This window comes from Protopterus annectens, chromosome 8.part0 (assembly GCF_019279795.1).
Source record: "Protopterus annectens isolate FY-2018-M chromosome 8.part0, PAN1.0, whole genome shotgun sequence".
NCBI lineage: Eukaryota > Metazoa > Chordata > Ceratodontiformes > Protopteridae > Protopterus > Protopterus annectens.
This window is the reverse complement of record NC_056741.1, coordinates 1,411,148,696-1,411,173,869: the sequence shown is the minus strand read 5'-3', so window position 1 is coordinate 1,411,173,869 and position 25,174 is coordinate 1,411,148,696. Positions and strand designations below refer to the sequence as shown.

Genomic DNA, 25,174 nt, shown 5'->3' with positions numbered 1-25,174 from the left:
TATAATATTAACAGAAAAAGAAAGGCTACAGACGAAGAGTTATATGGTGGACGTATCGTTTGGAACATGGGAAAAGATGCATGTTCAGGGATTAGTGTGTTATGTAGTAAAACAATAAAAGTCTTAGACTACATGAAACTGGAATTAGCATAACTGTGTGAGATGCAAGGTATAAAAAAGTGTAGAGAATCATTGCAATTAATGCATATGTCACTGAAAGAGAGGAAATTTTAAAAAATGTTTCAATTATGTAAAAGCGAATATAGAAATAATATTTGTGGGTGATTTTAATTGTGACTTAAGAAAAAGAAAGAAGGGAATGATGTTAGGAAGGTATATGAAATAATGAAAAGTGTAAATTTGTAACAATCATTGGGACTTGTAAATGAAATTAAAACAGAAATTGATTTTGTAATATCGGATAGCTTGAAAATTGTAAAGTATTAATAAAAAACATTTTTTTCAGATCATTTGGCTATATGGTTAGAAGTAAAGGAATAATATATAAAGTTAGGTAAAGGCATCCGAAGATGTAAAGAAAATTGCTTGGAGGAGGAAGAAAGAAGGCAGACTGATCAACTATGGAAGGATTGTGTAGAAATGAGAATTTTCTATGTAGACTGCACAGATTGGTGGATAAATGTTCAAGTAAAAAAATGCTTTTTAGAATGTTAGACTGTGAGAAGGAAAGTAACACAGAAATACAGGCAACTGAGGAAGTAGTTACAGAGGTGTCAATAAAATGAGGTTTTATGAAAAGGTGAAAAATATAAAAATCAAAAGGTTACAAAAATGTTATATTAACAAAGGTATTTTTTTATAAGGAAGAAAAGTAGTAGTGTCTCCTTATTTGATTAAGATAGAGAAAATGAGAAGGTAATGAGGGAGCTGAAAAATAAGGGAGAAAAGTGTGAATACATAAGAAAAAATATTTGAAGTAATAAAGAGGATAAGAAAAACATTCAAAAAGATGGAGGTAAACGATAGACAGATATGGAAATTCATAAAACCGAGCAAGGATAATGACATAAGGAGAAAACTATAAATGTGGACGAGCTTAATGAAATTTTAAAAGAATTAAATATGGAAAAAGCCATAGGGATGGATGGAATTGAGTACATTATGTATTATGATATGAAAAAATGGCAAAAAGCATACTTTGTGGGGGTTCCTATTACATGATCGCAAGTATAAAACTTTGAACACTACAAGATCGAACTTGTATGTTCAAAGTTTTATCATTGCTACCACAAAAAAAAAATGTACAGAAAGTAACTGTTGTAAGCAGGAGGGGTAAGGCCCCTGAACCCCCCACTCTTTAAATAAACCAACTTCGATATCGCACTACAGTGCAGAAAGGGAATATTTCCCTTTACTGCACTGTAGTGCGATCTCGGAGTTGGTATATTTAAAGAGCGGGGGGTGGGCGTGCAGGGGGGGCTTGCCCCCTTCTTACAACAGCTATTGAGCTGTTTTTTTTTTTTTTTAATTCGAATTGCTGAAACTTCGAACACTAGTGTTCGATGTTTTCAGGTTCAAAGTTTAAGCAATTCGATAACGCAATAGGAATCCTACTTTGTGGAAGCACTGAATAAAAGATTAGAAAAGGGGTAGTTAAAAAGATATGTACTGGGGTTATGAAATTTATTTGGATAAGAGGAGAAAAAAATATAAAAAACTGGAGACCAATAGTACTGAATAATACAGATTACAAAATATTTACTGAGAATAACATTAATGAAAGTAAAAGTAAAGGAATTGGGTTCTTGGATAATTTAGAAGGTACTCAATTTAATGATGAGAATATAGACATATTGAGAATAATATTTGGAACAAATATGGAGAGAAAAACAATGGGAGAAAATACAAAATTCATATAGACTGACATACAAGAAAAAAAGTATATCTAATACATTATATTCTGCTGGGTAAATGGCTTAATTAGCAAGTGTATATATATATATATATATATATATATATATATATATATATATATATATATATATATATATGGTACTTACGTATTATCGCAACCACATTTTCGCGGTTGTGAATTTACAATACTTCTGTACAAACGAGGCCACAAACCACTGTAAGGTGGTATTTAGGGTCTGTTTTATTTGTTGTGGACTACCTTTCCGTTACAGGGTCTGTGTGAAGGGGAAGACAAACGTTTGAGGAAACCCGATTCGTGTTTTCAGAGTGCCTTGCACACACGCACGCTTGAATTAGAAAGCCTGCTGTTGTTCTGATGAACGGATTATTTTGACAGTGTGGAAGGAAGCAGCCTTCAGAGAAGGCAAAGGCATAGCCTGTAATGATGGAGGTTTTCGGTCACTTTTTTTTTTTTTTTTTGGGGGGGGGTACTACTTGTAAAGACATCTTCAGGTCAAAATTAAAAAAAAAAAAAACGGTTGCTAACAGCCACAAAGTACAGGAAGAAGAGAGCATTGTCCGGCAATGAGATGTTTTGGGAAAAAGTATTCTTACTACGTGTAAATGAAGTGATCTCAGTAACCGGGAAGATGCAATGACATGCTGCCGCCAGGGAAGTGCATGCATAGACAGTTGACTATTTTTCTAATTTGTATTCATAACCCTGCATAAAAAACCCTTCCTTGTCAAAGAAAACACATAGTGTCCCATTTTTAAAATCTTACCGGACACATTTCAGTATCGGGAAGCAACCTTTACGATCGCAAAAATCTGGTTGCGATAATACGCAAGTACCATATATATATATATATATATATATATATATATATATATATATATATATATATATATATATGATTCCATCGAAGTACGAAAGAGTTATTGTCGATTGTATTTTCTTTTATGTGGGGGTCAAGACTGAATCTTGTTAGAAGGGGAATGTTGTATATTAGGGAACAGGAAGAAAGACTAGGGCTAATTAACTATATTGTACATGCAGCTTCTTTGAATCTTTATAAAATGCTAGTGGGGTTAAAAGAAAATAGCAACTTAGGAGATGTTATGATGAAAATTAGATACAAAGATGTTAGGGAGAGAATGATACTTGGGAAAAGATGGAAAAATAATATACATGAAGATGTAAGACAGTATCAGAATAAAATTCTATTATCGAAACTGAACATAGAAAATATGGGGAAAACCTATAGTGCCTTTTTAGGCGATGTTCCAAAGACCAAATTAACACTGTAACAGCTATAAATAAATGCAATCTGAGGGTCATGCTGCTCAATGCTAGAAGTCTAAATCTCAAGATGCACTTGCTCAAAGCACTCCTCAAAATGGAGAACATCGACATTTTTGCTGTAATGGAGACCTGGCTGAAAGCAGCAGAAAGCACCCCTGCACTAACAGGCTATAATTCTTTCCACACCTTTTGGCCCCAGAACACGGACCGAAGCTCCAAAGGCAGTGGTGTCTCCATATTCATAAAAGGTATGCACACCTCCAGACTAGTAGCCTAGCATAATGCATCTGAGATACTTCAGGTACAACTAACACTGGTTAAGACGGCAATTCAGGACGTAGCTTGCTATAGGTCCCCAACCATGTCCCGAGACTCTCACTCCACGTTCCTAAGCACCCTGGAAACTTTTAGGGTCCAACCCAACACTCTCATACTAGGTGACTTCAACTACCCCTCCATCAACTGTGAAAACTACTCATGCACTAATACACTGGCCCAAACGCTTCCTGGAATTCATCAATTCCAATGCCCTGGACCAGCTCATTCTTACCCCCACTAGAGGAAGCAACATCCTTAACCTGGTTATTACTAACATGGGCAACCGTTGCTCTACACCAATAGTCAATTCCTCCAGGGTTAGATCCGACCACAAACTAATCACCATGGAAATACACATCTCACCCACATCCCCCGCAAAGGTAACCACCATGAAAAACTTCCCCAAAGCTGACTTTGGGCTCCTAAAAACAGAGGTGACTAACTTCACTGCACCCATGTCAATGGAAAATAGATGCATGACTGCCAAATCATACACCAATCCACTGTACAAACACGTACATAAATGCATTGAACTAGCCATACCCAACAGAACCAAGACACACTCCTCCAAAAAAAGGAAGCCAATCTGGTGGTCCCCTGCCATTAATAAACTCTACAGCAGAAGGAAGAAACTGTTGCAGAAAAAGGTAAAGTCCCAAGACTGGAAAAATTCCCTTATTAGCTTCAACAAAAAGTTGAGATCCCTCATCAAAATCTCTAAAGCCAGCTATGAAGGCAGAATTGCGGCAGACACTAAAAACAACCACAAAGCCTTCTATAGTTATATCAAGAATCTCCAAAGCAATACTCCGGTTTGCTCCAAGTTACTGCACAACGGCACCTCCTACACTGAGCCAGCAGATACTGCCAACATACTGACCAATAGATTCAGTGCCACCTTTACCCCCCCCAAAGGACCAATCACAATACTGGAGGAATGCCAGGCACCCAGCATTACTGCAGCACAGGTTAAAGCTGCATTGTCCAAGGCCAAGAATACAGCTTCCATGGAACCTGGCAATATCCCTCGATGTGCTCTACATGAACAACAAAGTGAACTTGGCACCACATCTGTGTGCCCTACTCAATCACAGCCTCACCTCAGGCTTTGTCACTACCGAATGGTGCAGTGCTACAGTCATCCCTCGCCACAAAGGGGGAGCAACTACAGACCTTGGGAATTATCGCCCCATTAGCCTGATATGTAAGGCTATGAAGCGCGTCATCATGGACCTAATTAACAAGGATATAAGGAATCTCCAAACTCTACATCCCACGCAATTTGGTTTTGTGAAAGGTAGATCATGCCTGCTCAACCTGGTTGACTTCTTTGAGTCCGTCACCAGAGCTGTGGATGAGGGCAAGGCAGTCATACAGCCAACCTCGATCTAGCCAATGCCTTTGATACCATTCCCCATTCAGGAATTATTGATAAACTCACGAAACTAGGCATCAATCCCTATATCACTAAGTGGGTTGCAAACTGCCTCACAGATAGAACCCACAGTGTGAAAGTACTGGACTTCAAAAGTCAGACTGCCGATCAGTCACAAGTGGAATCTCACAGGGATTGGTCCTGGTTCATGTCCTGTTTAGCATCTACTTCTCAGAAGTCTAGGCCAACACGTAGGGACTCTGGCTGACCAAGTTCACAGACAACAAGCTTGGAGCAATTAACTCCCCAAGTGATGTAGCCATCCTACAGAAAGGCCTCACTGAGACCAATGACTGGTGTTGAAACCATGGCCTTAAGTTTAATGCCAAAAAATGGGTCGTCATCCCCTTTGGGAAAAACTCAGTTTCCACTAATTACCACATCGATGGGAGCCCACTGAATACTGAAGGCGTTATAAGAGATCTGGGGACACAGGTTGACAGCAACCTCTCCTTCGACCATCACATTGCCACTGTGGTCAGAAAGATGATCTATGAAGTACATCTTATTACCAAGGGTTTTGCATCCAGGAAGGAAGAGGTCATCATCTCTCTCTACTGCTTCCCTCATTAGGCCAATCATCGAGTATAATGCCCCATTTGGCATATACTTCACTAGACACATGCAACAGCTGGCAAGGCCACAAAAGTACCTCACAAAGAGGATTCTAGGCCTTAAACACATGTCCTACATGGACAGACTCAAAAAACTTCAGCTATTCTCCGTCTCATATAGTCTACTGAGAGGCGATCTCTGCTTGACTTATAAAGCCATGTCTGACCCAGCTCTGTTAGAAATGCTACATCTAAAGAAATCCAAATCTTTCTGCACCACAAGCTCCAGAGACCTCAACCTCATCACCACAATCAACAGAACATGCTGGAGGGACAGTTCATAACCCAGAGACTGCCCATGCTCTGGAACAGATTTCCCATACACGTCAAGCAAAGCACACCTCCCTGGCCTTGTTCAAGAGAAATCTTTATGAGTGGATGGGAAATAGAATGTTCACCCAGGGGATCACTGCAGTGGCTCTACTTAATTGAGGCACTGGGAACCAACGTTGCGCGGCATGATGCCAGAGCACTTTTATGGGTTAGGTTTAAAGGCTCCAGGGCCCTTAGCCTAGTACACACCTACGAACAGAAAAGAATGGTATTCAAATATGAGTGAACATTACGATATTTACCCTTGGAAGCATTTAGAAAATAAAAAAAAGAAATGCAATTAGAACAAGATCTTTATAGTGTAAAAGGATATATGAATGTAAAGACTTAATGTGGATTCAGATAATAAGTACATTACCTGTTAAAGCAAGAGAAAGAACATGTTTTTTGAAATGTATGAGAGTGAAAGGACCGTGGGGAAAAAGTGTGTGAAAATAAGATATTGTAAGATTTTAAAAGGGTAGAAGATAAAAATAAGAATATGATAGAACACAGGTATTATGGCAACAAGAAACAAAAAAGATGAAAGAAATCGATTCAAAATTGTTTTATATTTTACGGACAATATGGAATGAGAGATCAAATGAAATAAAATTTAATCGGAAATGGGTACTATCAATATTTTGAAGAAGATGCATTTTTGGTTGTGGAAAAAAGGTGGGGGGGGGTTAATTAAAGCATATGTGAATATATTATGTTGTAAGTATAACATGAAAATAATTTTAAATAATGCATATGATGCATATATTGAAAATAGCATATATATATAAATTATAATCAATAAAGAGCCCCTACTCATCATTGTTGCGGGTGGTACCCATTTTACACGAGCACGTCCTGTTTCTGTTCCCAGGTGCAGAGGTGGCCTGGAGAAATGGAAGCATATGGAGGGAGAAGGAGTTAATGGAGGGGTGAGAGAGATGGTGGAGAAAGCACTATCAAGACTGGAGAATGCATGCAAGATTCTGAGGAGATGTTTCAAAGATATGAAATGGAGAGAAGTTTGCAAATGATGGATGTATAATTACAACCCTCCAGCTGGGAGGGTTGTGGGATGATTTACTTAAAGAAATGGTGTTGCAGAACAAGCCAGAAAATGAAGCAGATGTTCCTTGGGGGTGTGGGGCATTATGGCAAAAATACAAAGGAGAATGCAGACACAATCCTGAAGTATATTGATGAGATGGAAAAGAAAACATATGCACAAAAAATAAAAAGTAAACAGGGAGTAGCAGAAAAGAAAAAGGCAGAGGAAAATGGAAAACAAGAAGTATATGGTAAGGATTCAAAATAAAGGCAACAAAGAAATGGACAGGTATCGTGTGGGGAAATTGAAAAGCCCCCTTCGGGTGGGAAAGCACATGAAGTAAGAGCATTTATTCTTATTAACAAAGAGACATTTTGTGACATTATATTTGAGTCTGTTTTTCAATGGAAAATTTTCTTGGAGAATATGAAAAAAGACTGTATCCCATGGCATTAGTACTAACCTATGAACCTATACTTATGTAATAAAATCAGTACAATTTTGAACAGAGGTGGAAAGAGAGACTTTGAAAAGGACATCTGAAAACTTTATGCAAAGAAGTGCTGGACAATACAAACGTTTATGATAAAAGGGGTTAATGGAGTGGCAAATGGGATTGTAATACTGTGTTAAAAATAGAAAGAGAAAAAAATATGCATATACCAATCAGTTTACATGTGGAGGGGAATAGGAGTGTCATAAAATACTGAAGAAAATCCAAAACATTTTTTTTTTTGTAGGAAAAGGACATTTGATAATAACTGTGATACAAGAATGTGTTATCCTTGCAAGGAAATGGGACATGATGCAAAAAAAATGCAAATTGAAATGTTATAAATGAAACAAAATTGGACATCAATAGATTGAGTATAAAAATGAAAATAAGAGAAGGAAAAAGAGAAGAAATGAAGAATAAATTTTATTAGTAGAAGAAAGAGATGAAAAATTAGATGAGAAAACAAAAATAATTAAGAGAACATTGAAGAAGATTCTGAAATAAGTAATGAAGACAAATTGGGAGATAGTAAAAGAAAAAAGAATTATATTAGTAAAAGAGTAAAAAAAAAACAAAAAAATGAAAATTTAAAGTGAAGTACAAAAGGAAAAAAGAAAGGAAATGGGTGGAAAAAATATATATAGCTAATGGTTTGAGGCTAGTATAATGGTTAAGGTGCTTGACTTGTAGACACAAGGTACATTATTTGATTCTCACCTTTGGCAGGGAAATTGCTTGGGCTTGGAATGGCCCAAAACTGGTTAGTGATTAGCTGTTAATTTATGAAACCAGGAATCTAAGGAAAAAGGAAAATGAAAATTTTACAGTTCTTTCTATAAATGTGAATAGTATTAAGAATACCTGAATAGAACTCCATAACAAGGACAGAGCACAAGTCTTCCCCTCAGAGTCAGAAAGGTAAGAAATAACCCAACAAGCCTGAGATAGAACAGCCAAAATATATCTCATCATATGGGTCTGATAATTAACAGCCCTAAAAGCAAGGGTAGCTGAGGTATAAAACCTTCTTACCCAGTCTTTCCATAGGTTTGACTGTCTTTATCAGAAGTAAGCAACTTTGTAGAAGGCAGTAACTTTGATGGCTTGTCAGATGCTACAGACACCACACAGGAGTCAGTTGATGGGCACTTGTAAAGAAACTTGCAGTCATCAGGCACCCTATAAAATTTATCAGTTTTTTTGGCAGCAGGGGGTTGAGAATCAGGAGCCTGAGATGCAGTAGAAAAGGCATCCTACAAGGCAGCCAGGACAGGAGGAACAGCAGAAGATCTAGGACAGTGCATCTGCAAAGGTTCATAACAACTCTTCTGAACCTCAGACACCTGTGAACAATCCCATTTGAAAAATTCCCTCATTCTGGAAATTTTGACCCCAAAGGAAATCTCCTCAAAAGGAGAGGCAGGACTAGTGGACTCTTCTTCCTCAGAACAATAGTCTAAGAGAAAAGAAATCTGGGAAAAAAAAGGCTAAGAATACTCATCCAAATCCTCCTCCTCCTCCAAGGCCTCTTAAGAGGAGACGACGACCAAGGGAGGCTGGAACAGAAACTCCTTGAGGAGGCTTCAAATAAGGGCACTAAACAAACCTTGAGTGAAATTCTGCCACTCACTCTGAGGGTCCTTAGGAACAGGAGAAACAGGCTTAGTTTTTTCTTTTCTTCTTTAAAGGGAGGTCAGCCTTGTAAAACTTGGAAGGCACAGACCTTGTATGACACTCTAATTGTAGTTGGTACCTCCTCCCTAACTAAAATCTGAGAAAAAACCCTCAGCTGTTCGGTAATAATGAGCCACAGTAGCCCTGAACATCCATAGTGGACTTCTGCAAGACCTCCAGGGATGTGTGCAAAGCTGGATCCATGCCAGCCAGCCTCCAAAGCAGTCGCTGCAGAAGAATCCAATACAGGACCCAGGCGATCTTCCAGGCTTTTACTAGCCTCAAGAGAGACTTCCACCAGCAGCAGCTTTCTTGGTAGTCTTCACAGATAGCTGATCCTTGGAGCATGAAGTTCCTTCCATAGCATCTTTTGCCAAAAGCTTATGCTGTTGATATTCAAAATATAAGGCCAAAGTGGAAAGTTGACTATGCAGAGTCTTTGGAACAAAAGCTTTGCAAATAGAACAGGACGCATGGTAATGGGAAGCATCTAGACAAAATAAGCACTGCTTGTGACGGCCTTTATAGGGAATCTGACTCCTGCACTAGCATTTACTGTTTCTGGATAACACAAACCTCACAAGCAACAAAAACAAATAAAAAAAAGATTAGAACAAAACACCAATAGGGCACTTTTCTGAAAACAGCTTCATAAACCAGCAAACAAAGTGGGTGTTCAGACCAACGATTGAAGATGGTGTTCAGACTGGCAGCAAAGAAGTTTTGAGGATGGTACATCTGGATGTCACCACTATGCCCTGTGCTATATGCAGGGAGCATATGTGCGACATACTGTGGTACCCTTAGCAACCTAAAGGCTTTGGTATACTGGTCGGATGTCGAGCAGCCCTTGCCAGGGGATCCTTATTGTAAAGAATATTGCAATAGTGAAATGGAAGAACATCAAGGAATATATAAAAATAGGTAAAGGAATAAAAAGGATAAATGAAAAAGCATGGAATGAAGGACAGAATTAGTGAAACAGTTATGGAAAAATCATACTACTAGTCTGAATGGTGGATGATATTTAAGTAAAAATATAAAAAAATATATTTTTTTTTTTTTTAGAGTGGTAGAGAAAAAATATAAAAATAAAAACATTTAACGAATTGAAAGATTTACAACATAAAGATAGAAAGTATTTTGACAAAGAAAGAATTATAAGAAAAAAATACAGGAATTATTTAACCAAAGATATTTTTTTACAAAGAAAAAGAGAAGTATACAGTAACTTAAGCAGACTAGTAAAGGAAGCTGTAGTGTAAGAAGAGAAATAAAAAAAAAATGTAAAACGAAAAATAGAACTCAGGAAAAAGAGTAAGACCACTGCAGTACATGCATAAGAAATGTTTTAAGAAAAAAGGTACTGAAAAAACAAGTAAAGTAAAAAAGTTAACCAAAAAAGAGAATAAGGAGTTGGAAAAGGAGATTTTATTTATATGAGCAAGATAAGGTATTAGGACAAGTAAATATAGATTTGGCTGTAGGACCAGGTGGAATACAGTATGAAAGGTTAAAAAAATTATTTTTGACAATCCCTTAAATTTTTATAAGATTTTAAATGAATGGTTAAATGAAGGTTTTATGTATAAAGAATTAAGCAGTGGAATACGTAAATTCACATGGAAGAAGAAGGTAGAAGACAAACTGGAGACCTATAGTACTGAAAAATAATAAGATCATTATAAAAATAATACAAAAGAAATTTGACACGAAAATGGAAAATATTATGGAAGATAGTTTATACAGTATAAACAGGAAGGGTAGTCAATAATTCTTAACTGGAGAAATTGTGGATGATAGGAGTAGAAAAGAAGAATCGAAAATAATGATAGGAGACGTTAAGGCGTTTGATACAACTGGACATGAAATCTAATGTGTAATAATGAAAGAATATAACATACGGGAGAACATTAAGAAATTATGCATCTCTGCGTACAGTAGTAATAAAGCAAAAATACTTGTAAATGGTTGGCTAAGCCAAGAGGTATATATGAAAAGTGGTGCAAGATAGAGATGCCCACTGGGTTGTATAGACTTTGCATTAGTTATAAATGTGATAATGTGTGAAACAAATTACAAAATGAAGGAGGTGAGGAATATAACACCTGAAGGATTAAGAATTTTAGTCCTATTAGTATATGCAGATGACATTATAATAATTGCAAAAAACAAAATTTGGATAAAAGAACTAATAATTTGCACAAATGAGCATCTAGAAGTGATAGAAATGGCTTTAAATGGAGAGAAAAGTAAAGGTTTTGGTGATGTAGTACAGGCAGGGGTATATATTTTACAACAAATAAAATGTCTGTGTTAGCTATAAAATTTGGAAATAAAGATGCAAGTAGAATTCAAAGGGGAAAAACAACAGAAGTAAAACAAACCTTCCTTTGCTGGAGAACATTTAAATTACCATTCAGAAAAAAGGCTTATTTAATAACTGCAGTGCTGATGGGGAAAAAAGCATACTTAGCAAGTGTATTTATGTTGCTAACAGCATTTGAAAAGGAATTATTGCAGATATTTGTTTTCTTTTATATGGAGTTCTAGAGTAAACCCAGCAAACAGAGGGGGTTTGTACATGAATAAAGAGGAAGGAAGTTTAGACTTAAACCTTGACACGGTTATTAATAGAACATGCTGGAGGGACAGATTCATCACCCAGAGACTCCCTATGCTGTGGAACAAAATCCCGGTACATGTGAGGCAGAGCACCTCGCTGGCCTTGTTCAAGAGGAATCTTGACCAATGGATGGGGGATCGCAGATATACCCCAGGGATTACTTCAGTGTCACTGCTTGACAGAGGCACAGCAAAATAATAGGCATAGTTTTATTCAAACTAAAGGGTTGGCGAAAGCCAAATAACTATGGGCTAGGCTTATAAATGCCCTTGGGCAGATAGCCTAGTATGAACCTATGAACCTATAATTAACCCAGTGGTAGATGCTGCTTCATTAAATGTGTACAAAGTGCTAAATTGGATAAATGAAAAAGAGAGATTAGTAGTAAAATTTTAAGTATGATCAGTTCTGAGGTATGGTACAAACCAGGAAAAGAGAAAACTAGTGTATATATGAAGAAATAAAATGTTACCAAAAAACATTTTTGTGGGAATAAAACTATGTAATACCATGGGAACATCTAACAAATGAAAAAATAAAGTTATAAAAATAAGCAGCAAATGATGTAATCAAAGCAGAATGTCAAGATTTTTGTGGAGACTGGTAATAGATAAATTACCAGTAAAAGGAAATATGCCATTGTCAAGAAGAAGAAACTATTGAACATGTGTTTTTGAACGTAAAAGATTAAAAACGTTATGGGTAAAAACTATGTAAAGATGATGTTTTGATGTTTTTGGAGATATAAAAAATGAATAAAATAAACATGGACATGATTAAATCTTATTATAAAAAGAGAAGTAAAAAATATGTTAAATGAATAGATAAAAAGTTATTTTATGTCATATGGGATATACGGAAAGAAAGAGTAAATGAAATTCTGTTTAATAATAAATGGAGTTTAGCAACATTAAGTAAAATCAGATAGCTGTTATGGATAAAGGAGTGGAGGTCTAACAGGGATGAAAATATAGTAGGACTCTAAGGAAAATTATGAAAGTGTGTAAATCTATCTGCATATCTATATATTTGTAAATATTTATAACTATGTAAAAATGTTGCAAATAAGAGTTCATTTTTGTATAAAAAGGACCCCTACTCTCTCTAATAGGTGCTACATGATCTTTTATATACACCTGAGCTACCACCAACTATAGCAGAAGTGGCCTCAGTTTAACAACTCATTCGAAGGGCAGCACACTCAAGTGTAGTACCCCCCCTTATACTGCATTGCAGTGCTAGCAATCAATCTACCTGATGTAAGAATAGAACCCACAGCCTTCTGCACCAAAGGTGAATGTGCTACCTTTTGTGCCCACTGCACTGCCTTGCAACTACATGCTAAGCTAGATGATTCAGAGAACTGAGCAAAGTGGAACAATCTGTGGCTCCTGCATCTTCTGAAGAGAATTGAAGGGGAGTATCCATTATCCTTTATTAGAAGGGAACTTTGCTACCTACTTTAGTTTGATTCTTTCCAAGAAACAGAAAAGGCCCACTGGGTGGTGTCAAGGTAACCATATAGCTCTTTCCCTAGTCATTTTATCTTTTGATGCCTGGACTTCAATAATCGTGAGAGAATTTTGCATACAACCAAGGAGAGCCAGGCTAAGAAAATAGCGAGTCACCCCATTAAAATAGTGCTGCATTATTTAATAAACCCAAAGGCCTGGCACCTTACTTGAGATGGGGAGAGAGTTGAGATTTGCTGTGACTGAGATAGCTAGCTAAGCTCAAGTTGACTAAAGGTCTCAGTTGTTACACATTTTGTCTTCCTCACAATGTGGAATGTTTTTTAAAGGAGTGGGAGGCTCCACAAAAGTGTTCTTACACAGAAGTGACCAAGTCTGTGGCTCAGGGACATCTGGACCACAAGAAAGGGCGGATCAATTTCTTCCTCCTCCTCTAAATCCCAGGCTGGGAAGGAGTGATAGACTCTGGTTTTAAAACAATGAATCAATGTATTGTTAGGCAAAAGTTGTTTCATGTTTTTGCCAGTCATCAGAGCAACTCCTCACAATCTTTGTTATTACAACCTAGTGAGAGGACAGCATCGTTAAACACGTATCTAAATCTTTGGACTCATTATAATGTTTATGTCATAGTTTTAATTGATGTTGTATCTTCTAGAGTGCAGATCATTTTTATTTTGATGGAGGGTGAGGAGACAGGTTGAATAAATTTAAATGGAAATATTTGACACTCCTCTTGCTTTTATGTGGATCACTGTACGTCTTTGTGGGGTCTGCACTCTCTCACACAAATTTTCGCAGCATTAGAGTTTCACTGTTTGGTTGGTAATAAAAGGAAGGTACCTTTCTAGTGTAGGCAGTTTTATATATTGATCCATACTAACCTAGATGTGTCACATGCAGTATCTGAGCTTTTGTCGAGATGGCCTTGAAGGAAAGGACATTAGCTTAGTGCAGTTTCTGGTGAGTAGTGCTGTCCATAACTGACAATGTTATTCAAATCTGATGACTTGTGTTGTTTGGGGTGCTACCTACTTTTTCTTTTTTCTGAGGTGGTTGCACTTCTAAAGTCATATACTCAATAGACCCACTACAGTGTTGACTCCCTGCTATGTGCCCTGTCCCTACAGGGTTTTTGTTTTAGTTTAGTAGCAGAGATCTGCTTAGTTTTTTATAAATATTTCTTGAGTGGATGGGTAGTAGCGAGGGTCTGTTGATCTCCAGGCAATTTCAGATTGGCTAAATGGCATTGAGGTTTCACGATGGTGAAGGGTTTCAATGCTCCAGTTATTACTAGGGTTACTTATAATGTACTGCAGGAAAGGCAGTTAAGACTGCTTTCTTACATGGAGACTAAACTGAAACACTCCTTCGCCCTGTTGGTTAAATCGATGGTGGAAAGGAAAGACATTTTATAGCTGCACTGCTAAATCAACAAGGGTTTTGCTCTTCTTATTCCTTATTACACAGTTCCCTTGGGTGACAACAGACACCCTAATACTTTGAAATTGCTTAAGAATGGCATTGAGGATTTGGATCTGCTGGATGCCCAGAGGGCACTCGATCCTGATACTAAAGATTTCACTTATTTTAGTTACACAAAATGTATGGTGAGTTGACTGGATAAGTTTTTTTTGTTAATTGGCTATTTTTTCTAATGTGGTTGAAGCTCAGATTATTCCTATCACTTTGTCTGATCACAATCTTATTTTAATTATGTGGAATGAGGGAACAACCAAAACAATTTTAGGTGGCCATAATTTTGATCCCTTACACATTTAAGGGGAGAAAGATGTAAAGCTATTCTTAAATTGGATAGAGGATTTTTGGCTTCTTTGTCAGGATGCAATCCAGTTAGGGTATGGTTGGGAGTTTAAAACAGCATTGAAACAATACTTTATGACTCTGGAAATGGACAGATGTCTCGAACTAAATCTGCTTAGTAGATATAAAGACCAGACTGTTAAGCTAAAACAAAGTTACAAAGGTTCAGGTTACACAAACAGACATTCCGGCTCAACTTAAATCATATAAATAGAAAGCTAAGACTGTAATTTTGCCATATTCATGAGAAATGTGAGATACAAGCTACTTTTTTGGACCAGAGGTCTGACTGCACCTAAAATGTTAATTAAGAGAAGTCTGGAAACAGAACAACAGATACTAGTTTGGGTTTGTGATATGCAGAGGGAACAATAATTGCCAAGCTCAAACAGATTAGTTCTACACTGGAGAAAGAACACTAGTTAAGCCAAATGGCTTTAGAAGAAGCCCCACCTAAGGATTGCCTTGATTTTCTTGAGGGACACCATTTTCCTATTACTGCAGAAGGAGATAAAACCTCTTCAGGCCAACCAATTTCTCCAAAGGAGATACATAAAGCTATTCACAGACTTGTCAGCTGGTAAAGGTTCCTGGTCCAGACAAAGTACAAAGTTTTTAGGTCAGTGTTGGTAGACTCCACTGCAAGGCTATATGCAGAGGAAAGAGATTCCTTTTACACATACTGAAACAAAGGGTAAAGTAGTTTCATTCTACGGGGAGTAGTGAAAGTACTCTCCTGGTAATTATAGACCAATCTCATTATTACAACTGAAAATTAATATATATGCGTAAATATTAGCCAAACAGTTGAAGCAATTTTTGCCTAATTTTGTCTCAAATAATCATCAGGGCTTTTTCAGGAAAAGAGCAGGTGGCCCTGACCTGATCATGCTTGGATGTTAAGTCACATGAGTACTGGTGAAAACTCCGTGGCTGCAGTTTTAATTAACTTTAAGAAAGCTTTTGATAGTAATGAATGGAGTTTTATATGGGCCATACTGACAGTTTTTAATTACCCAGATTCCTTTATTAGACAGAATATTTTGGAGTTTGATTCTATTTGGATGTGTCTCAGAGTGGTTCATAACCCAAAATATCACCAGACTTTCTCAACAGTAAGTGTCACTCCTGGAGAGACTCTCTTTTTTTCAGCAAGCTACAGACAGCTACAACTTTCTTCTTACTCCAGTCTTATTTTTTGTCCCTTTCCACATATTGTAACCTCCTCTGGGAACCAGGGGTTGGAAACTTCATTTGAAAAGCAGGTCTGAGGGGTCATGGGGCAATATTTACTACAGACAACAGCCTTTGGATCAAACCTGTTTTTCAGTGGCCAACAGGGATATTTTCGGCATATTGGGGCTTGGACGAATTTACATACATTTATGACACTTGGGGTCAAAAGGAGGTTTCCCCTCAACTACTGCAGCTGCAAAAGGTGTTAGGGCATGAGGAGGAAGGTATAAGACTGCAGAAAATGTTTCAAATGTGGACTTGTATATGTTGTTCCCAGTTCATAGATTGTTACTAGGCTAACAAACTGGGGGTGCTTTCTAAGCCTAGCCAAGCTCTCCCGAAAGAAAAATGAAGTCTTGTATCCAAACAGGACACTGCGCATCAGGCATTCATAAGTTACTTCTGTCCATAAGGACCTGGTGTAAATTTCCTATTTCACATCCACTGGTCTATGTTGTGCTTGTACTGGGTAAAATTCAAACCGAGCTTCACATGGATAGGAAGCCTGTTCCATAAGAGGGGCAGTCTCTGGGACACGTGTCCCTCCAGCATGTTCTGTTTAAGTCACAGAAAAAATTCAGGTCCATGTAACTTGTATTTCTGATACTGTCTGACTTACGAATATGCAGGTGGCTCATAAGTGCAGAGTTCGTGGATGCCTTGTAAGCCAGGCATACATCACTCCTCAACAATCTATAGAAGACTGAGAAGAGGGAAAGGGCTTTAAGGCACTCTGCATAAGGCAGGTTTGTTATGCCTTGTATTCTTTTTGTAAGGAACATCTGAGGTTGCTCTAATTGCTGCATATGCCTGGTCAGGTACATAACGAAGGGAGTACTGTAGTCTATGATTGGGCTGTTAGGAGAGGATTACAGTGGGATTACAACCTCTTTGGACCTAGATGCCATGTCCTTAATTATAAGTCGCGCAACATAAAAGGATTTCCTCACCACTGTGGCCATGTAGTGGGCAATGGAAAGGCTACATAGCCAGATCCCTGACCATTGCATCTACTCTTTGGGGAGTATTATCAAAATGGTAATTAACCTGGATGGTTGACTTCCCAAAGGGTACAATTAGGCATTTCTTAGCATTGAGTTTAAGAGTACGGCTTTGGCACCATTTCTTAGTCAGAGATACGCCTTCTTGAAGAATATGATAACCTCCAGCTTGCAATCATCTGCAAACTTAGTCAGCCATAAACCTACAGCATTTGTTTCCATTTCAGAGACAAAGATGCCAAAAAGGAGCGGGCCCAATATAGAGCCTTGAGGGACTCTGCTAATGACTGGCCTATTGCTAGAGGTGGCCTCACCTATTTTGACCTTCTGGGTTTGAGCAGTGAACCAGCAGTGGGTGATAAAAGGGTTTATACCTAAATTAGTAGCTTGTCTATAATACACAAGTGGGGTATTTTATCAAAAGCCTCGGCCAGGTCAAGGTAAGCAGTGTGCACAAATACTTTTGTGGAGCATATTTTACACTTATTCACCTTTGTGTGTGCTTGCTTTCTGTTGCTGTTGCAAGTGTTAATAAAGGTTGATACGGTAAAAAAAACAACACACAGGAACTTGCTTGAAATAATGAGTATACATGTGCTAAAGTATCTTAATTATTCCTTTAAGGCATCTGCTTTTGATCGACAGACATTCTAAGAGCCACTGAGTCATATGACCATTCAACTTCACAGTACACTCTCTCAGGTTGTGCCTCTTTTCTGCAGGAAGACCATACCACTCAATCCCAGAGTTCATTTTTGGATTCCCATCCAGTAATCTAGGTTATGTTTAAAATAGACAGTGAGTCATACTGCTGATCATTCAAAGGAAGCTTATTCCATAAGTTTGGCTGGTGCCGGGTTATAAACCTGTCACTTCAAAGTGTTTTTCCAGGTTATAGGCTTGTCCCTTCACAATGTTTTATCTACTGGCAAAGATTTAGGTCCCAGTTCTCGTACTGGTGAAGGACATTGGACTTGCAGAGCTACTGAAAGTCCAGGAGAATCAAGTCTCTAATGGTGTGGTATATGATAAATAGATCTCCCATGAAAAGTCTAGAAGACTCTGAATAAAGTAATAGAAAAGCTAAAGAACTTTTGGCCAGTCGTCTTTTTGGTTAGGAATCTTTGGGGTCTTTCTAATTGTTTCAAAAATTTTGTGAAATATATACTAAACAGGGTACTGTGCTGGACAATTGGCCTAATCTATTGGCCTGCGGTGCTCTTTAACAGAAACAGACAACCTTGGGATGAGTATTATTTTCAAAATATACAAAAAGTATGTTTTATACTCCAGCCAAAATTAATTGCTAGCCCTAGTTTAATTTCTATTTTTAAGTAAAGCACTCCATCACGGACATTAGCTTGCCCCCTCCCCATAGTGTACTTCCTAACAGCAGTCTCCCTTTGCAGGCTGTATCAACTATTTGAAAGCCCTGCTGTTTTTCTAGTATTACTAAACCCTTTCTCCTATAACTTGTGGTCTTTCTAAATCCCTCATACTCCTGGTTACAAGTGTTTATTTTATTTCAAAAGAAAGGTATGCAAAACAAGTAAGTCCAAAGTACCTACTGAGTTTCCTTATTGTTTCAGAACATTAGCTGCTTCCCCATTCTGTACTTCTAACTGCAATCTCTCTTTATATGCTGTACTATTTGTATGCTCTCTTTTTCTACTTCTACTAAACCTTTTCTCTTATAAATGCTTGTCTTCCTAATTTCCACATAACTCCTTGGTAAAATTGACTTATTTTACTTCAGTAAGACAGGTATGCAAAACAAGCATGTCAGAGTACCTACTGCCTTTTCTTATTGTTTCTGTAGACTTGCATATCTGTGAAATCAGGGCGAGCCCTTTTCATCATACTATTGGCTATCCAACACTTTTCTGGTCTATTCTGATCCTCCCCCTACCCACAAGAACAATTGCAGCCTAATCAGGGCCAGCCCTTTTCATTATAACCTATAAACCTACTGATGGTCTTCCTTCATCTAGTGCCCGCTACGCTCACTTCCCTGCCCCCAATTGTCACCCACACCAGTGGTCCTACCTTTATTACTAACAGTAACCAGTACCAGCCTTCAAACAACCTATAACATCACTACACCTATACCTCCTCCTACAGCTTCTCACTACAATCCCTCCTACTCAGCTAATATGTACAAGCACACCATACCTATACTCACTGCATGCACACTCCTTGCATACATCACATCTTACCAAACCTCCACCATTCCCGCACTCAACCACTACCACTGTACCACCACATACACCACCACTTATATCCCACCTCTACTCTACTACTCTCTCATTAGGTCAACAACCTTCCCAATAGACCCTCCATATAGACTACAGACCACAATACCTAAACTAAAAACAACCCCACAACCTAACATAACCCTACCACCATACCTATTACCCACAGAACACAATCAAAAAACTTCCTTTATAAGCAAGCATGTACAGAAACTGATAAAGCTAATAATCTCATCCATATCCAACCTATCATTCAGTGGAGACATCCATCCCAACCCTGGTCCCTCAATCTCCAACCCCTCCCCTCATAATCAGACTACAAACCACATCTTCTGCCAAATCACAGCCAATAGAAAGCCAACAGACCTCCTTCTGATAAGCCTAAATATCAGAAGTATATGCAACAAGGTGCATGAATTCTATGCCACCATAGACTTCTGCTCCCCTGATGTAATGATCCTTACAGAAACATGGTTAAAACCACATATTACTAATGAGCAAATCCTCCCTACAGGTTACAATATACTAAAAGTAGACCGACTAAACAAAAAAGGAGGTGGTATAGCTATAATTTTTAAACAGCGTCTAGACATCCAGATCTTAAAGTTAGCAGCTCCCCAAATAAGCAAGGAAATAATATATACCAACTTTAAAATAAACCAAAATAAAACCCTAAACATAATAGGTTGCTACTTCCCACCTGGCCACAACATCCCTCTACTTGAAAACCTCTTAAGCTGGACTACCCACCATCTACCCCAAGAAACTAATTCTAGGAGACTTCAACACTGACTGGCAATCCTGCTCTAGCAAGCACCCAACCCATCATGTAAACCTTCATGGCTTCACCCAACTATTCCAGTCACCTACTAGGATAAACAACTCCAACAAACACACTACCCTTGATTGGATACTAATCAATAAGAGCCCCCACAGTCATATACAGCAGGCTGCTTATCTGACAGCCTCAGTGATTACTCCCCAACCTTCCTAAGAAAACACCTTTATAAAGCAAAACCCATCATCTATCGTCAAATATGCAAAAAAACTAACTTCAACCCTCTCTCATTCAGCTCATCCGTAAAAGACTAACTGGCAACCTCTAAAATACCTCAAACTAGATGACGCAGTTGACTACTTTAATAAAACATTCCTTAGCATCCTTAATTACCATGCCCCCATAAGACGTTCCAGAACTAGATCCCAACCATCCCCATGGCTACAAAAAACACAAAGTCTGAAATGAAAAACGGGGATAAAGCCTGGGACAACTGGCGCAAAACCAAACCCCCTCTACTAGGCAAAAACTCCTAGAACTACACAACAGAACCAAAAAGCTTAAAAACATGAAAATCCAATACTACCAGTCTGCCCTTACCTCCTCCCAACATAACCCCAAACAATTCTGGTCCTCAAACTCCATCCTCCACCCAGGTAAAGTACACCCACTCCTAACTTAACTCACTCATCTGAAAATATTGCTACCTCTTTCAACAATCACTTCACACAAACTGTACTATATCACTAGCTAGACAACACAACCCCCCCCCATAAACCCACACCATCAACTACAACTAACAATCTCCGCACTAGCTGCTCTTTCTCTCCTGTTCCTACCTCCAAAATAAAACTATTAACTAAACTTAAACCCACCAGATTAGCAGCAACAAGCTCCCAAGTGAATACCTTCAACTTGCAGTTGACACTCTAGCCTACCCAGTATCACTCTTGATTAACAGATCTCTGTCAGAAAGTTATGTTCCCACACTATGGAAAGTCTCACACAATTCCCCTACCCAAAGGAGGCCCTTCCACAGAGCTAACCAATTACCACCCCATAGCTATTCTCTCGCCACTCTCCAAAATACTAGAGAGATGCATTCATTCTCAAGTCGCAGATCACCTCCTTGCTAACAACCTCCTCTCCAACACACAACACTGTTTCCAACCTAACCATAGCACCACCACCGCCTTACTCTCTTTCTCTAACACTATCCTACAAAATAAAAATGCAGGTTATCTCTCCTCAGCTACCTTCCTAGACCTCTCTAAAGCTTTCGACATGGTCCCACACAAACAACTCATCTCTCTTCTCAATAACTTATCCTTCTCTCAACCATTCATCAACTGGTTTCAGTTACCTATCTGACCGCCAACAAGCAGTGGTTTGGCAGGACAACCTATCCCCCAACTATTAGTCTCCATAGGGGTTCCCCAAGGGTCCATCCTGGGACCACTACTCTTCTCTATTTTCACCAATAATCTAGCCTCAGCCACAACACATGGCATACTCATACAATACCCAGATGACTCACTCATCATCTTCACATCCCACTCCCTACCCGAGCTTCAGAAACTCACACGAAGCATTTTCTTCTATTGAAACTTGGTTATCCGATGCTCAACTAATACTCAACATAAACAAAACAAAATTACTAATCTTCCAACCCACCAAACTTACCCTAGACAGCTCTCACTTTATCACAGCAAAAGACACCACCACCATCCATTCTACAGAACACACCAAATTACTAGGAGTAGAAATAGACAATAAACTGAACTTTGACATTCACATTTCCATTACCATTAAAAAAGTGCACAAAAAAACTAGGAGCATTATATATAAATCAGCAACTACTTACCAAAAGCAGCTAAAATTTCAGTAGCAAATTCTCATCTTATCTCTACCCTACTCTACACCTCTCCAATATTTACGAACCTTAGACAATGCAACCTAAATAAGCTTGAAACCTGCTACAACAATATAGCCAAATTTGCCAAAGGAGCTTCCTACCGTACTCACCACTCTCTCTCACTAGCAGAACTGGGCTGGCTAGAGCTCCCCCTCCTCCTTCAATGGTACCAACTCGCACTCGCCCAGAAACTAATAAACCAACCACTAAAAGTCCCATCCCTCCGGAATCTACTCCAACCCTACATAACCACGAGACCACTAAGATCCGGCCACAAAAACCTCCTACAGGTCACAAGAGCCAATAACTCTGCTGGAGAAGCATTATTCTCCTGCACTACAGCCAAACTCTGGAACTCCCTCACATCCTCAATTATCTCTGCAACTTCTTGCATCCACTTCAAATCCTTACTAAAATCACACTTAAAAACTTGCCAGATAAGCCCTTGCAACCCCCCCTCTAATACCATCCACTCCACCCCCCCCCACTACCTCTCTCGGCCCCCTATCGACAAGTAGCAAGCTTGGCTACTCATGTTCCCAGCTACCTACCGCAATACTAAATTCTTGTAGCAGCAATTGCTAATGGCTGTTATATACCTCAAAAACAGATTGTATCAGTTGTTCAGTGATGAATCTCAACTACATTTGTAACCATGTTTAGTATGTCACCATATTTTAAAATTGTACTATGTTCTACAGCTGTTTTACATCTATGTTTTATTCTTGCCTTACTTCCTCAGCTGGATTAATGTCTATATTTAAATGCTATGTTTTTAACTGTATAATGCAAGTAATACTTAATGTGGAGCTTTTCTCCCTGGGCCTCCACTGAAAACGGACCTGTGTCCAGTCTGACTCTCCCAGTCAACAATGTAAATAAATAAATAAATAATCATGCTGTGATGAACCTGTTTTTATTTCATTTTACATCTGTGAAATTTATATGAACATATCTGCTGCTTTGTAGCTCTTTCTAAAAACCTAAACTGCTTCCTGTTTTCTCCTCCTAAACATTTTCGACAGAAATTACCATTGCTTTACAGGACTGGATAGATGTACACTACTCTCGAACTTCATTATTCCCTAGAAGAGATGCACTATTTAACACACCCAAGTATTTGGAAAAATAATTACTCCAACTCTACTCCTTTGAAATCTAGTGCTGGAAAAATGGATGTACAAGTCGTATGTGCTTACCATGGATCTGCAGAACCTCCTCCAAGTTTGAAAAAATGCTTTGCAATTCTGCAGGAGGAAGAACAGGATCTCGTGTGGAAAGTGGCTGATAAAAAACTTGTTCCAGTGCTTTTAGCATGCGAACATGAGCACGTTCAGTACAGAAGAGCTCTAATTAAAATGAAAATGAACATGTATCAGTAAAGAAAAACATTACACATATCTGGTCAGAGATTCAAGTCTGCTAAAATCACTACATTTGGGGGATTCTCTATTCTGTGTTATAACAGATGTTAGCAAACTAGCACTGAAAATTCTGTGGAATAATATGAGCCACTGCACAACAGTTTGTGAGAGAGTCTCACACAGATGTTGGTTACCCTCTATAGAAAGATGATTACTGTAACGTGGAAAACCACACAACTGAAGCCAAAACAGAAGTCAGCCAGCTGCAGAATAGCATCATAAAAATATGACAAACAGCTAAGCAAAAGCTACTCAAAATATTCAGGATACCTTCACCATATGGCAGCTGCAAAATATACAATGCAAATGATGCAGTCACAGAATCATCAAACAGCTGCCACAAAAAGCCATGTATAGCGACTTACTACAGTCACATTAGTAACTTTTACTATATATATTATATATGACAAAATCTAGAGCCATATATCTTTACTAAAAGGAACCAAGATATGCCATCATTTATAATGGATCACACTGGGATGGTGGATAACTAGTATTAGAGGTAATGGAAGACCTGCTAAACTGAGTGCAGATAAGGAAATAGTGACTTAAGTCCCTTACAAGCACACAAAAAGACATTATAAAGCCTAGGATTATTGCAAATCACTGCTTATGAGTGATTTGTAACCACTATTTTTTTGTATAAAAAATATGAAACTACAATAAACTAGGCAAAGCTGAATTTTAAAAAGATAACTATTGCAAGGTTTCTGAGGATTAGAAGCATTTTAATGGAAGAAAAGATGCTAAAATATTACTAAAGAGAAGAGCAACAGACCAAAAGCATCAATATCACTCTTCACTCATGGTCGAGTGAATTGCACTAAAAATCTCCTTATTTAATTATCCATCATCAGTTTCATGTTATCCCAACAAAAAGTTTCCTCTATAGGAAACGGTCTTTTGACATTTTTTTATTGGCATTTGTGTGGTGAGTCAAAATATCTGTTGGCTTCCTTAAAACAACACTTCTAAGAGTTAGCAGAATTTAGCACTTTGATAATTTGATTCTCTAATATTTTTTCTTAATTCTACTTAGTTAATGAATTATTTGTAATCTTTCCCCATAACAACACCTTCATTCTTTTTCAACATTTCCATTCTACAGCTGCTTCAGTGCATGCATCTATCATGAATCACAAGATAATCAGATTATATTTCTAGCATTAGAAATAGGCAGAAACTAGAAAGGAGTACTTGTATTAATTGCAAGAGGAGCTCCAAAAGTAACAAAAGAGGGGAAAAAAAGACAATAATGGTAGACTTGTACTATTAAGGGGCTACTGGCAAGGAAGGAGGATTACACTGATGTGTATTTATATTCCACCAAATACTGCTATAATAGAGCTATAGAAAATTTGGCTTTCATCAAGAAAAATTACTTATAGGTGGAGACTGAAACTTGATTTGTAACAGTGAAGATGTATCTGGGGGGGGGGGGGGCAAGAAAGGGAAATATAACTAAGTAGGTAGACTTTTAAAGAAATTTATGAAAATATTTGGCATGGAAGATGTGAATTCAGTACTAGGAATTTGGAGTGAATTTACATATTACTCCCCAAGATACA

General features: G+C 38.0%; 1 protein-coding gene across 2 annotated transcripts in view; it reads right to left on the bottom strand.

The window, feature by feature from the left end:
• The window catches only part of ARHGEF12 (Rho guanine nucleotide exchange factor 12), a 3,716,336-nt gene that overhangs the window by 1,382,411 nt on the left and 2,308,751 nt on the right, over positions 1–25,174 (bottom strand). For both annotated transcript variants that reach the window (XM_044081016.1, XM_044081015.1), the window contains one exon: positions 23,382–23,531. In XM_044081016.1, the coding sequence (XP_043936951.1) occupies positions 23,382–23,531 (150 nt within the window). The remainder of the gene's footprint in view (positions 1–23,381; positions 23,532–25,174) is intronic.